A 14486-nucleotide genomic window follows, 5' to 3' on the forward strand; every position below is an offset into this window, starting at 1 on the left:
TCGCAGAATATTTCGTCTTTATTGAATTATTTCATTACATGTTTTTAATCTCACTGATATTTCCTCTAATGTCTTACTGATTAACTTAATATTGATTATTAGAGCATCATCGATACGTCCTCCAGCTTTTCTTTTTCAACGATCAGAAACACAATCAGCCGATCAATCGATGTGATTGGTTCTTCAAACATCCAGGTAAAACTTTAGAGATCTGCAAATGTTTCATGTTTTCATCATTTTTACCTGAAGGAGAAGAGAATTACTGGCCTAATCTCCATCTGTGGGATGCTGCTGCTGCTGACCTTCCTCCAGCCCACTGCTTCCAGCTGCCCATTTCCATCAATCTACTCTGCATCACCCTCACTATACTTGATTTGCTGGTCTACATATTTTTGAATTTACCACCAGCTATATATGTAGTATATTTAATGCCAGAGTCATACACCATAGCAGTAAACTATAATCAGTTTCCATGTTAGTTGTACTTTGCATGTATCATCTGTCTTATCATGCATGTGTCAAACTGTGCGTTTTATGGTCCTTGTGTCCCCCCCCCCACACCCCCACCTCTCTACCTCTATCTCTACCTCTACCTCTATCTCTACCTTTCTACCTCTTCTGTTCCTCTCAACCCACCCGGCCAGCAGCAGATGGTTCCCCCACATTAGAACCAGGTTCTGCTCGAGGTTTTTTTCCCTGTTAAAAGGGTGTTTTCCTTGCCACTGTCGCCTTTTGGCTTGCTCTGGGGGTCAGGCATATGGGTTCTGTAAAGCGTCTCGAGACAATTTGACTGTAATTGGCGCTATATAAATAAAATTGAATTGAATTGAATACCCTCAGGTTAGTCCCCATCCAGGTTTTCATAATTTACAGTGAAATGTTCTCGTGAATACGTTCAGCAGAGGACGCAGGAGTCGGAGTCCCGTTACCGTGGCAACACCGGTTACCGCGGTGACATCACAGTTGGCCATGTTCTTCTCATAGCCATTAGTTTTAACAGTCGTCTGGACAACACTGGGCTTTTATTGTGAAATACAAACAGAGAGATGGCAGATGTATGGAAGCCTGTTGGTGCCAAAATAAAAATAAAAAAAACACTTTAATTTATTTTTCTAAGCTCTGAAACTAAAATTCACATAAAGACGAAACGTTTGATGTTTTTAAATTCACAGAAATATCCTGAAATCTAAAATCTGAACAAAGTTATGAATTAAACTAAGATAATTAAAATTAAATCTTAAATTCACTGAAGAAACTTCTTGTTTTAGAACGTTCACATTTTCTCACTTTAAAAGATGATTCAGGGAACACTTTGTGACATCACAAAAAATTAAATTACAATTAATTAAATTAATTAAATCAATTAAAATAATGAACTCAATTTAATTAAATGAATGTATCTTATTAATTGAATTTAAATCCTCTACTGCATAAATCTGTTTATTGATTTCTTGGCACCAACAGTCTGCCATACATGAAACCTTAAATAACTATTAATATTGATCAGTTTAATACAGACTGCTGTTGATTGATTATTGATTAATCTGCTGTCACTGATTGATTATTGATGATGAACAGCCGTTGCCAACGGTAACCGTGATGCTCTGTGTGATTCTTCAGGTTAATACAAGAATAAATATTTCTGATATGTTTCTGAATATCTACAGTTTCTGTTCCCGTCTCCATGACGACGCCCTGCCTCCTTCCTTCATCGTCGTGACGACGTTTTAAATAAAGTTTTTCTTCTCTTCAGCTTCTCGCCTCCTTTTTGGCGCTTCTTGGTTTGTTGCCGAGCAACGCGTCCATCTCTGCGATGAGGGGTGGAGTCAACTGAGCCAGAACCTGAAAGAGAGGAGATGATGTCATAACTCTAGAACCTCCTGAAATAACTCTAGAACCTCCAAAATAACTCTAGAACCTCCTGAAATAACTCTAGAACCTCCTAAAATAACTCTAGAACCTTCTAAAATATCGCTAGAACCTCCTACAAATAACTCTAGAACCTCCTGAAGTAACTCTAGAACCTTCTAAAATAACTCTAGAACCTTCTAAAATATCACTGGAACCTCCTAAAATAACTCTTGAATCTCCTAAAATAACTCCAGAACCTCCTGAAATAACTCTAGAACCTCCAAAAATAACTCTAGAACCTTCTAAAACATCACTATAACCTCCTTAAATAACTCTAGAACCTCCTCATGTTTAAATTAATCTACCAGTGGATTAACTGGTCAGTTAAAGAATCTTTGTGGTCGTGGTGGTTGGTGTACGGTTCCGTGTTGTTACCCTGATAGAACCGAGGTTCTCCAGCAGCTGTTCTGTGTTGGAGACTCCCAGCAGAACCGAGCTGACTCCTTCACTGCGAAGACACCAGGCTGCAGACAGGAAGTCATCAGTTAATGTTCTGCTGGTTCATGTTCCTGGAGAACCTCCTCAAGCGTCTCCTGGTTCTCCATGAGGAACATCTGGAGTTTCAGGTTCTACGTTCTAACAGGTTGATAAACTGGAAAAACTTCAAGTCACTGCAGACAAAATGTGAATCACTTTAGAATACTGTGTGTGTGTTTTCAGTGTACTCTGTGTACTGTGTGCTCTGTGTGTATTCAGTGTACTGTGTGTAGTGTGACTACTGTGGTTGCTATGGTTACCTATAGCCAGCTGAGCAGCGGTGCAGTTCAGTCTGTCAGCCAGCAGGTGGAGCTCTTTGATCTTAGTCAGCTGCTTCTTCCCTTCATCACTGTAGAGACGCTCCTTTAGCCAGGCATAGCCCTGGAGACATACGACGATACACAATGATACACAATAGACACACAACAGATGCACAATAGATAAAAATAGATACACAATAGATACACAATAGATAAAAATAGATACACAACAGATACACAAAAGATACACAATAGATGCACAATAGATACACAATAGATGCACAATAGAGACACAATGATATACAATAGATACACAACAGATACACAATAGATGTGTTTTTGCATACTTCCATGTATTTGTGTATACTTTGTATTATTGTGTGTATTTTTTGTACAGTATATGTTGAATGTATTATTGTATATTTTTCTGTGTGTATTACTGTGTATTCTGGGTGTATTTCTGTGTATTTTAGTGTATTATTGTGTATTTTAGTGTATTATTGTGTATTTTAGTGTATTATTGTGTGTTACTGTGCATTTCTGTGTATTTTGGTATAATTTTGTGTGTTATTGTGTATTTTGGGTGTATTTCTGTGTATTCTTGTGTATTTTAATGTATTTCCATTTGTTTTGGGTGTTATTGTGTATTTTGGTGAATTTTTGTGTATTTCTGTGCATTTTGGGTCTATTGCTGTGTATTTTAGGTGTATTTAGGTATATTTTTGTATATGACTGTGTATTTTGGTTGTATTTTAGTGTACTACCATGTATTTGTGCGTACGTCCCAGTGTGTTGTGTACCTTCATGGCGGCCCTGGAGCTCTCGGGGACACCCTCGTTGTATTTTCCCGTTAGCAGACCGCAGGCTAACGGAGACCAGGTCATGGCTCCAACCCCTGAGGGAACACAGACCTCATGTTGGACCACGCTGCTGTCACTGGACACGCTAAACATGCTGACAGCTGCTAAAACCATCTGATAACCTCCTGACAACCACAAAACAACCACAACACAACCTAACAGCACCTGCAAGGTATAGACAGGTGTATATAGGTGTATACAGGAGTTCATAGGTGTGTATAGTTGTATAAAGGTATATGCAGGCGTGTATACAGCTGTGTGTAGAGGTGTGCACAGGTGTTTACATGTGTATACAGGTGTGTACAGGTGTACTGCAGTACCTATCTTGTGGTAGAGTTCCGGCAGGTGCAGCTCTACTTTGTCTCTCTGGAAGTAATGATACTCAGCCTGTTCACACACTGGAGGGACCAGGTTGAACTGACGGGCGATAGAGTACGCCTCCTGACAGGTAAGAGACAGGTGAGAGACCGGTGAGATACAGGTGAGATACAGGTGAGATACAGGTGAGATACTGGTGAGATACTGGTGAGAGACAGGTGAGAGACAGGCGAGAGACAGGTGAGACAGACAGGTGAGATACAGGTGAGACAGACAGGTTAGATACTGGTGAGATACTGGTGAGACAGAGGTGAGACAGACAGGTGGCATGAACATTCTGCTGCAGCTCAGGACGGTTTAATTACTGATAGGTTCCGTTACCATGATCTCCACGGCGTTCCAGCGGGACGTTCCCCAGTACATGGCCATCCCTTGATCAATCACAAAGGTCATCGCACGGACGATCTCTGGAACCAGAACCAGGTTAGATCAGAAGATACCTGAAGACACCTGAACACTTTATCTTATTTACAGCTGCTGAACATCCATCAAGTTGCTCCTCATGTTCTTCAGCAAACTTTCATCTGGACTCTGATTAGTGGTACTATGATTTCTTCTACACCTCCTGATTAGTGCTACTATGACACCTTCTGTTCCTCCTGATTAGTGCTACTGTGACTCTTTCTAGACCTCCTGATTAGTGGTACTGTGACTCCTTCTAGACCTCCTGATTAGTGGTACTATGACTCCTTCTAGACCTCCTGATTAGTGGTACTATGACTCCTTCTAGACCTCCTGATTAGTGGTACTATGACTCCTTCTAGACCTCCTGATTAGTGGTACTATGACTCCTTCTAGACCTACTGATTAGTAGTACTATGACTCCTTCTAGACCTCCTGATTAGTGGTACTATGACTCCTTCTAGACCTACTGATTAGTAGTACTATGACTCCTCCTAGACCTCCTGATTAGTGGTACTGTGACTCCTTCTAGACCTCCTGATTAGTGGTACTATGACTCCTTCTAGACCTACTGATTAGTAGTACTATGACTCCTCCTAGACCTCCTGATTAGTGGTACTGTGACTCCTTCTAGACCTCCTGATTAGTGGTACTATGACTCCTTCTAGACCTCCTGATTAGTGGTACTATGACTCCTTCTAGACCTACTGATTAGTAGTACTATGACTCCTTCTAGACCTCCTGATTAGTGCTACTATGACTCCTTCTAGACCTCCTGATTAGTGCTACTATGACTCCTTCTAGACCTCCTGATTAGTGCTACTATGACTCCTTCTAGACCTACTGATTAGTGCTACTATGAGTCCTTCTAGACTTCCTGATTAGTGCTACTATGACTCCTTCTAGACCTACTGATTAGTGCTACTATGACTCCTTCTAGACCTCCTGATTAGTGCTACTATGACTCCTTTTAGACCTCCTGATTAGTGCTACTATGACTCCTTCTAGACCTCCTGATTAGTGCTACTATGACTCCTTCTAGACCTCCTGATTAGTGCTACTATGACTCCTTCTAGACCTACTGATTAGTGCTACTATGACTCCTTCTAGACCTCCTGATTAGTGCTACTATGACTCCTTCTAGACCTCCTGATTAGTGCTACTATGACTCCTTCTAGACCTCCTGATTAGTGCTACTATGACTCCTTCTAGACCTCCTGATTAGTGCTACTATGACTCCTTCTAGACCTACTGATTAGTGCTACTATGACTCCTTCTAGACCTCCTGATTAGTGCTACTATGACTCCTTCTAGACCTACTGATTAGTGCTACTATGACTCCTTCTAGACCTCCTGATTAGTGCTACTATGACTCCTTTTAGACCTCCTGATTAGTGCTACTATGACTCCTTCTAGACCTCCTGATTAGTGGTACTATGACTCCTTCTAGACCTCCGGATTAGTGCTACTATGACTCCTTCTAGACCTCCTGATTAGTGCTACTATGACTCCTTCTAGACCTACTGATTAGTGCTACTATGACTCCTTCTAGACCTCCTGATTAGTGCTACTATGACTCCTTTTAGACCTCCTGATTAGTGCTACTATGACTCCTTCTAGACCTCCTGATTAGTGCTACTATGACTCCTTCTAGACCTCCTGATTAGTGCTACTATGACTCCTTCTAGACCTCCTGATTAGTGCTACTATGACTCCTTCTAGACCTCCTGATTAGTGCTACTATGACTCCTTCTAGACCTCCTGATTAGTGCTACTATGACTCCTTCTAGACCTCCTGATTAGTGCTACTATGACTCCTTCTAGACCTCCTGATTAGTGGTACTATGACTCCTTCTAGACCTACTGATTAGTGGTACTGTGACTATGAGGTTCTGACCTTCCATTGGGGCGTTGATGTCGCTCCTGTTGGCGAAAACGATGTCCACATAGTCCAGCTGTAACCTGGACAGAGATCCACGCAGACCTGCAACACACACGTACACACACACACAGACAGACAGACACACACACACACACACACACACACACACACACACACACACACAGATGGTCATACCAACTTAATTAAATCAGCTATTACAGAAACAGGTTTATTTTCAGCTCCAAGGACAAACTGCAGCTGTCAGTCATCCCTGTCAGGTTCGTTTGGCCCTCAGGGGCCTCCATACAGGTCCGCTGTGTTCTACCAGTCCCTCAGTGTCCTCTGCTCACAACTACCAGCTCTGTGTTTGTCAGCTGATTCTACTGTTAGCAAAAAATACAGACACCCAAGTCCTCAGGCTGAAGGAAAACATGACAGGAGAGCATAGACAGACAAAAACAACCTCCATACAGGCTGAGAGAGACAAAAATAACCACAAAGAAACACAAAACCAACACAAAGAGACACAAAACAACCACAAAGAGACACAAAACAACCACAAAGAGACACAAAACAACCACAAAGAGACACAAAGTAAATGTGTCCTCCCTTCAGTCTGTCTCCTGAAGGACACTGTCCGTCATTTTCTATCTAAATATAGCGTTGTGTTGTTGGTCTGTGTGATGGAGGGTCTGAGGTTGTGCGTTGCTGATGCTGCCGTTCTACAGAGCGCTGACAGCAGGAATTATCTTCTGACCTCCTGAAGGATAAACACTCTGTTAGAGCTGAAGATTAGGAGGACTCTGAGGGTTTTACTGGAGCTGAACATGGAGGAGGTTCATCAGTGGAATCTAGATTCTGTCTGGAAACACTGATGGTTAGTGCTGGTTCTGCTGGTCTGAGAAGACAACCAGCTCTCTATGGACCAATGTTCAGATCCTCTACTCAATATTCTGTTAGAGGGACCAGCAGATGACCTGATAAAGCATCAGAAGTCACGTCTCTGTGGGACCAGCATCAGTCTGATAGCTTCTAGTCAGGATCCAGTAGAAGAACCTTCTGATCCTGTTTCTCTCCATCAGTCTGAACGGTCTTCTTCATAAACTGTTAAACTGTACCTCTAACCCTCTACCTCTACCTGTATCTCTCTACCTCTTCTGTCCCTCTCAACCCACCCGGCCAGCAGCAGATGGGTCCCCCCACATTAGAGCCGGGTTCTGCTCGAGGTTTTTTTCCCTGTTAAAAGGGTGTTTTCCTGCCACTGTCTCCTTAGGGCTGCTCTGGGGGTCAGGCATATGGGTTCTGTAAAGCGTCTCGAGACAATTTGACTGTAATTGGTGCTATATAAATAAAATTGAATTGAATTGAATTGAATTGAATTGAATTGAATTGAATTGAATTGAAATTGAATCAGGTTCCTCTGGGTTCCTGATCAACAGAACTTCTCAGGTCCAGACTGTAGTTCTGGATTCAGGTCTGGACTGCTCCAGAACTTTCACTTGGTTGCCACCACCGTGCTTCACATCATGATGCTGCCACCACCGTGCTTCACAGTGGGGAAGGTGTGTTTGTGATGATGTTCAGTGTTTGGTGTCCATCAAACATATCATCTAGTCTGATGGACATAAAGCTCCATCCTGGTGTCCTGAGACCAAAGAACCTTCTTCCAGGTGTCTTCAGAGTCTCCACATGTCTTCTGGTGAACTCTAGTCCAGATTTAATTGGAGCTTTTTCCATCAGAGTCTTTCTCTTTGTCTCCATAAAGCTTTGACTGGTGAAGAACAGACAACAGTTGTTGGATGAACAGTCTGAAGCTGGAACTCCTTCAGAGGACTCATAGGAGTCTTGGTGGCCCTGTGACGTTCCATCATTTATATCTTATATTAAATGTCCACCCCATAGTTTCCAGTAGATAAGTGTGTGTGGTTGTGGTTGTGTTCTTGTTGTTGTCATCTCTAATGTTGTCCAGCAGCAGCTCAGGGATGCTGCAGCATCACAGAGTTTCTTTGAGGGTTAAATTTAGTGTTTCAGTGATTTCAGTCTACAGAGCTGTTGGCGGCTCTCAGCAGAACATGATTGATGCTGCTCAGAGTGTGTGTTACAGTGTGTCTGAATGTATCAGAGTGTGTATATCAGTGTGTATCAGAGTGTGTGTATCGGTGTGTTAGAGTGTGTCAGAGTGTGTATCAGTGTATCAGTGTGTGTATATGAGTGTGTGTGCAGCTGTAATCCAGTGTAGTGTGACTGAGCCTCTTCAAGCCTGGTTGACCTCCAGCAGTCCACAGAGGACACTGACCCACTCTGACAGCAATTAGTCTGAGTTCACACCAGACACTGCTGGACAGTACCAATACTACAGTAGTACTACTGCAGTACTAATACCATAGTACTACTAATACAGTACTATTACTCCAGCACTGCGTCTTTACACGTATTTACGGTTTTAAAGCTGCTGCTTCCTAAAAGAACAAACACTTTCATCTGACAGCTGAAGATCAGATTTAATCTGAAATATAAGAAGAGCTGAAGGATTATGGAGCTGCTGTCTCTTTGTGGTTGTTTTGCATCTCTTTGTGGTTGTTTTGTGTGTCTTTGTGGTCGTTTTGCATCTCTTTGTGGTTGTTTTGTGTCCCTTTGTGGTCGTTTTGCATCTCTTTGTGGTTGTTTTGTGTGTCTTTGTGGTCGTTTTGCATCTCTTTGTGGTTGTTTTGTGTCTCTTTGTGGTCGTTTTGCATCTCTTTGTGGTTGTTTTGTGTCTCTTTGTGGTCATTTTGCGTCTCTGTAGTTGTACAGAGTTGTGGGTAATGTAGGGAGAAACGACAAACAGAAGGAGAAGGTAGACAAATGAAAGTTGTGTTTCAAAGCATAAAGTTTAAGGTTATTTACCTTCAATGATGTGTTTCCGTGACAACCCCCGCTCTGTCTCCGCCCTGTAAACAAACAAACATTCATGTTACTGAGTGTCCAGGTGTGAATCAAAAGGTAACACTGGGCATGTTTCAGGTCAGTTTGGGTCATTTAGAACAAATTCAGAGTTGATCTGGACGATTCTATTTTTTCTGTGTTATTTCTTCCAGTTTTTCATCCGTATGAAGCAGCAGAACCTGATGCTGATGATGTAATCGTCAGAGTTTACCACCAGATGATCAGTGTGGAGCAGCACTCACTGTCCTCCCCAGTAGATCTTGGTGGTCACCACATAGCTGGACCTCCTGGACAAACACACACCTCCATCAGTCACAGTTTATGAGTCGGAGAACCAGAGATTCTTCATGAACAGATACGTACCTCCAGGTCTTCTTCTTCAGGATGTTTCCCAACGTCGTCTCGGCCCTGAAACACAAACTCACAGTCAGAATATCAATTAAATAATTAGAGAACGTGTCTGTAAAAACAGGAGTAAAATGCTCCAAACATCTCAGAAAAATATCCACCAAATGTCAGAAAATGTAAAAAAACAAAAAAGAATAATATTGATCAAATATTTCCTTTATAGATCCATAAAATCCTCAGAATATACTAAAAGAAAACTTCATAAACTTTCCATAAAATGTCAGAAATTTAATGTTGATAATGTTTCACAACAAACCTAAAAACATCTATAATATCAAGACATTAATAAAATGTGAGAAATACCATAGAAATCATAATTATATGAACAAATTAATCAGTGAAAACCTCTCTGGAAATATTAATGTGTTTTATGAAAAAAATATACAGAAAAATAAAACAAAAAAAGTCCAAACAATGGAAATGAATTTAATAAAACCTCAGAAACGTCACTACAAAATATTTACAACATTTAAGAAAGACGTTAAAGTGTAAAAATAGTCCTATAAATAATGTAATAAAATAATAATAATAATATAGACCATATAATAAAATAATAATATAAATAATACAATAAAATAATAACAATAACATAGACCATATAATAAAATGATAATATAAATGATGTAATAAAATAAGAATATTATAAATAATACAATAAATTAATAACATAAATAATATAGTAAAATAGTAATATAAATAATGTAACAAAACAATAATAATAATACAAACAATATAATAAAATAACAACATAAATAATATAGTAAAATAATGTTATAAACAATATAAAAAAATAATTTTATAAATAATATCATAAAATGATAACAATAATATGAAACACCAGAATATGAATAAAATGTCAGAAACTCCTCATGAAAGATGTGAATGACAGACAGACAGACAGACGGACAGACAGGTGTACAGACAGACAGACAGACAGACAGACAAACAGACAGACAGACAGATACAGACAGAGAGGCAGACAGACAGGTATACAGACAGACAGAAAGACAGGTGTACAGACAGAAAGACAGACGGACAGACAGACAGACAGACGGACAGACAGACAGACAGACAGACAGAAAGACAGGTGTACAGACAGAAAGACAGACGGACAGACAGACAGACAGACAGACAAACAGACAGACAGACAGACAGATACAGACAGACAGACAGACAGACAGACAGACAGACAGACAGATACAGACAGATAGAGATGGACAGACAGACAGACAGACAGACGGACGGACAGACAGACAGACAGACAGACAGACAGACAGATGGACAGACAGACAGACAGGTGTACAGACAGACAGACAGAAAGACAGAAAGACAGGTGTACAGACAGACAGACAGACAGACAGGTGTACAGACAGACAGACAGACAGACAGGTGTACAGACAGACAGACAGACAGGTGTACAGACAGACAGACAGGTGTACAGACAGGGGTACATACAGACAGACAGACAGGTGTACAGACAGACAGGTGTACAGACAGACAGGTGTACAGACAGACAGACAGACAGGTGTACAGACAGACAGACAGACAGGTGTACAGACAGGTGTACTGTACCTGCCTGAAGCGTAAACCTCTGCTGTGTCAAACAGATTCACTCCACTGTCATAGGCCACCGTCATCACACTCTCTGCCATCTACAGCCAATCAGAGAGGAGGATCAGTTAAAACACACACATTAAATACACATACACACACACACACACACACACACACACACACACACATTACCTCATTAGATATCTGAGAGCCAAATGTCACCCAAGTTCCTGAAAAAGAGACAGAAAGTCTTATTGTGTACTAGTGTGTGTTATTGTGCATTATTGTGTGTATTGTTGTGTATTATTGTGTATTATTGCATGTATTATTGTGTATTAGTGTGTGTTGCTGTGTCACCCAGTCCCAGGCAGGACACTCTCAGTCCAGATTTTCCCAGATTTCTGAAAAACAAATCAGTTAATCAACTGATTAATGAATCAGTGTGATTTCATTTTAACATAACCCCATGCTCCCAGTCTGTTAGCCTGTTAGCATGTTATTTCTGATAGCTTCGGAGCTTGTAAAACAATTAGCCTGTTAGCTTGTGAGTTTGTTAACTTCTCAGCATGTTAGCTTTTAGCTTCTGAACCTGTTAGCTTTTACCGTGAGGCCTGTTAGCTTCTTTATCTATTGCCATGTTAGCATCTCAGCCTGATAGCTTTGAGCCTTTAGAGCAATTATCTGGTTAGCTTCTGAGCTTGTTATTTTCCACATGTTAGCTGCTCAAGATCTTAGCATCTTAGCCTGTTAACTTCTGAGCCTTTTAGGTTCTCAACATGTTAGCTTCTGAGCGTGTTATTGAGCTTGTTAACCTGTCACCTTGTTAGCCTCTCAGATCAGTTTGTTAGCTTCCAAATTAGATAATTCATTAGCATCTTAGCCCGTTAGCTTCTGAACATGTTATTTAGCTTGCTAACCTCTTACTTCATTAGCCTCAAAATATGTTAGCTTCTGAGTTAGTCTTTTTTTTTTAGCATTTTAACCAGTCCACCTCTGCACATTTTAGCTTCTGAGCATGTTAATTATTGAGCTTGCTAACCTACTGTCTTGTTAGCCTCTCAATTTGTTAGCTTCCATGTTAGTTAGCTTCTATTTTTTTTGCTCGTCAGTGTGTCAGCTCCTAAGTCTGTTAGCTTCCATTCTTAATAGTTTCTCATCATGTTAGGTTCAGAGCTTTGTAGCTTCTGAGCCTGTTCGTTTTGGAGTATTTGAACTATTAGCCTGTTAGTTTCTGAGCTAGTCAACCTATTAGCCTGTTAGCTTCTGAGCTAGTCAACCTATTAGCCTGTTAGCTTCTCAGCTAGTCAACTTATTAGCTTGTTAGCTTATGAGCTAGTCAACATATTAGCCTGTTAGCTTCTGAGCTAGTCAACTTATTAGCCTGTTAGCTTCTGAGATAGTCAACTTATTAGCCTGTTAGCTTCTGAGCTAGTCAACTTATTAGCCTGTTAGCTTATGAGCTAGTCAACATATTAGCCTGTTAGCTTCTGAGCTAGTAAACTTATTAGCCTGTTAGCTTCTGAGATAGTCAACCTATTAGCCTGTTAGCTTATGAGCTAATCTTGTGAACTGGTGTCTGAACTTTACCACTCTGATAAAACTGTTAATGTAGATGATTTATTTCGTGTCTGATTGTTGTTCTTTTTGATTTGAATATTCTGTGAAAATGAAACACAGTTAGCTAGCTAACCTGCTAGCACTGTGTCTGATGAGCTGTTAGCTTCCTGTAGTTTCACATGTTCTGATTAAACATGTTTCTCTGATTACTGTGACCTAAAACACCAAAACTCGATATGTGTGGTGGATTCAGACCGACTGTTAGCACCGAGCGCTAACAACACCTGAGCCACCAGCTGTGCATGATGGGAGATGTGGTCCTCAGCTGTCCACTAAGCCCCACCAGAGTGTGATTACAGACCGTCCAATCAGAGCTGCAGCTGTAATCAGAGTATTGTCTGGTGGAGGTCAGTGCTGATTAACAGCAGATGTTCCAACATCAGCTCAGCTTTGACTCAGTACAACAAAAGCAGCTTCAGATGTCAGACGGACACTAAAAATACAGACGCCGGTGATTCATGTTCCCAGACTTCAGACGCTCCGACGTTTAAAATAAAACCAGAACTCTGAAAATAACCTTGCATCAGTGCCGCAGCAGTAATCAGATTGCTGCACAGTTACTGCACCAGAGTCCAAGTCCATGAAGAGACCAGATAGATGAGCTGGTCTCAGATGGAGTCCAGCAGGTTTGGACCAGACCAGGACCACCACAGTGGAGGCATAGTCCTGACAGTGAAGCACGGAGGTGGCGGTATGATCATACGAGGCTGCATGTTGGTGACGTTTCTAGATGCAGCATGAATGCATCGACTCGCCGCTGTATGCCAGAACACGATCCACCCCGAGTCATCCACGTACGGGTCCAAGTCCAGGTCAGGAAATCATAGTCTGAGTTCAGATTACAAGTCAGTAATATTCACTCTAACCCGAGTCCAACTCAAGTCATCAATGTACAGGTCTGAGTCCAAGTCATCGATGTCAGTGTCCAAGTCATCAATGTTATTGTGCAAGTCATCAATGTTAGTGTCCAAGTCATCAGTGTTATTGTCCAAGTCATCAATGTTTGTGTCCAAGTCATCAATGTTTGTGTCCAAGTCATCAATGTTAGTGTCCAACTCAAGTCCTCCATGTTAATGTCCAAGTCATTAATGTCAGTATCCAAGTCATCAATGTTAGCGTCCAAGTCATCAGTGTTAGCGTCCAACTCCAAGTTACAGATGTTAGTGTCCAAGTCATCAATGTTTGTGTCCAAGTCCAAGTTATAGATGTTAGTGTCCAAGTCTTAGCCTTACATGTCAGTGTTAGAATCCTTGTCATTGATGTTAGTGTCTGATTCAAAGTCCAAGTCACTGATGTTAGATTTGAACACTAAGTTATCAGTGTCAGTGTCCAAGTTATCAATATTAGCGTCCAGACATTCGTGTCCAAGTCCAAGTCATTAATGTGAGTCAGATTCAAAGTTCAAGTCATCAATATTAGTGTCCAAGTCCAAGTTTTAGATGTTTGTGTCCAAGTCTTAGCCTTCCATGTCAGTGTTGTAATCCTAGTCATTGATGTTAGTGTCCGAGTCACTGAGGATAATATCCACTTTAAAGTCATTTTTGGTGAATCTTCAAGTCCAAGTCTCAGGTTGGTGGAGCTCAACATTGAGCCCAAATAACAGAAGCTAACTCTGAGTCCAACCCAAGTACTCAGAGTTCACAATGAGTCCAAGTCATCCAGGTCCAGGATGGAGTTGTGAATATTTTAGTCACGCTCTGAAACTGGGTCATCAATATGTGATAAACGAGTGTCGTAGCTGAGTATCAATATCTGATCATCAATATTTAACAGCTCATCAATATTCAGCAGTCACCTGATCAGCCCCACACA

At 41.0% G+C, this 14486-nt stretch overlaps 1 protein-coding gene across 5 annotated transcripts in view; it reads right to left on the reverse strand.

The window, feature by feature from the left end:
* LOC111584166 (voltage-gated potassium channel subunit beta-3-like) overlaps positions 1 to 14486 on the reverse strand; it is a 22082-nt gene continuing 7596 nt past the window's right edge. For 4 of the 5 annotated variants that reach the window (XM_035958679.2, XM_035958678.2, XM_055007412.1 and 1 more), the window contains 13 exons: positions 11415 to 11458; positions 11250 to 11287; positions 11076 to 11155; positions 9459 to 9503; positions 9338 to 9382; positions 9057 to 9100; positions 6186 to 6272; positions 4208 to 4293; positions 3829 to 3949; positions 3449 to 3543; positions 2649 to 2769; positions 2287 to 2375; positions 1 to 1842 (listed from right to left, as the gene is read on the reverse strand). In XM_035958679.2, coding sequence (XP_035814572.2) covers positions 1750 to 1842; positions 2287 to 2375; positions 2649 to 2769; positions 3449 to 3543; positions 3829 to 3949; positions 4208 to 4293; positions 6186 to 6272; positions 9057 to 9100; positions 9338 to 9382; positions 9459 to 9503; positions 11076 to 11155; positions 11250 to 11287; positions 11415 to 11458 — 988 coding nt within the window. In that variant the 3' untranslated portion in view covers positions 1 to 1749. The other variant, XM_055007411.1, reaches the window with a different exon arrangement.

Source organism: Amphiprion ocellaris, chromosome 23, assembly GCF_022539595.1.
Source record: "Amphiprion ocellaris isolate individual 3 ecotype Okinawa chromosome 23, ASM2253959v1, whole genome shotgun sequence".
Classification (NCBI taxonomy): Eukaryota; Metazoa; Chordata; class Actinopteri; family Pomacentridae; genus Amphiprion; species Amphiprion ocellaris.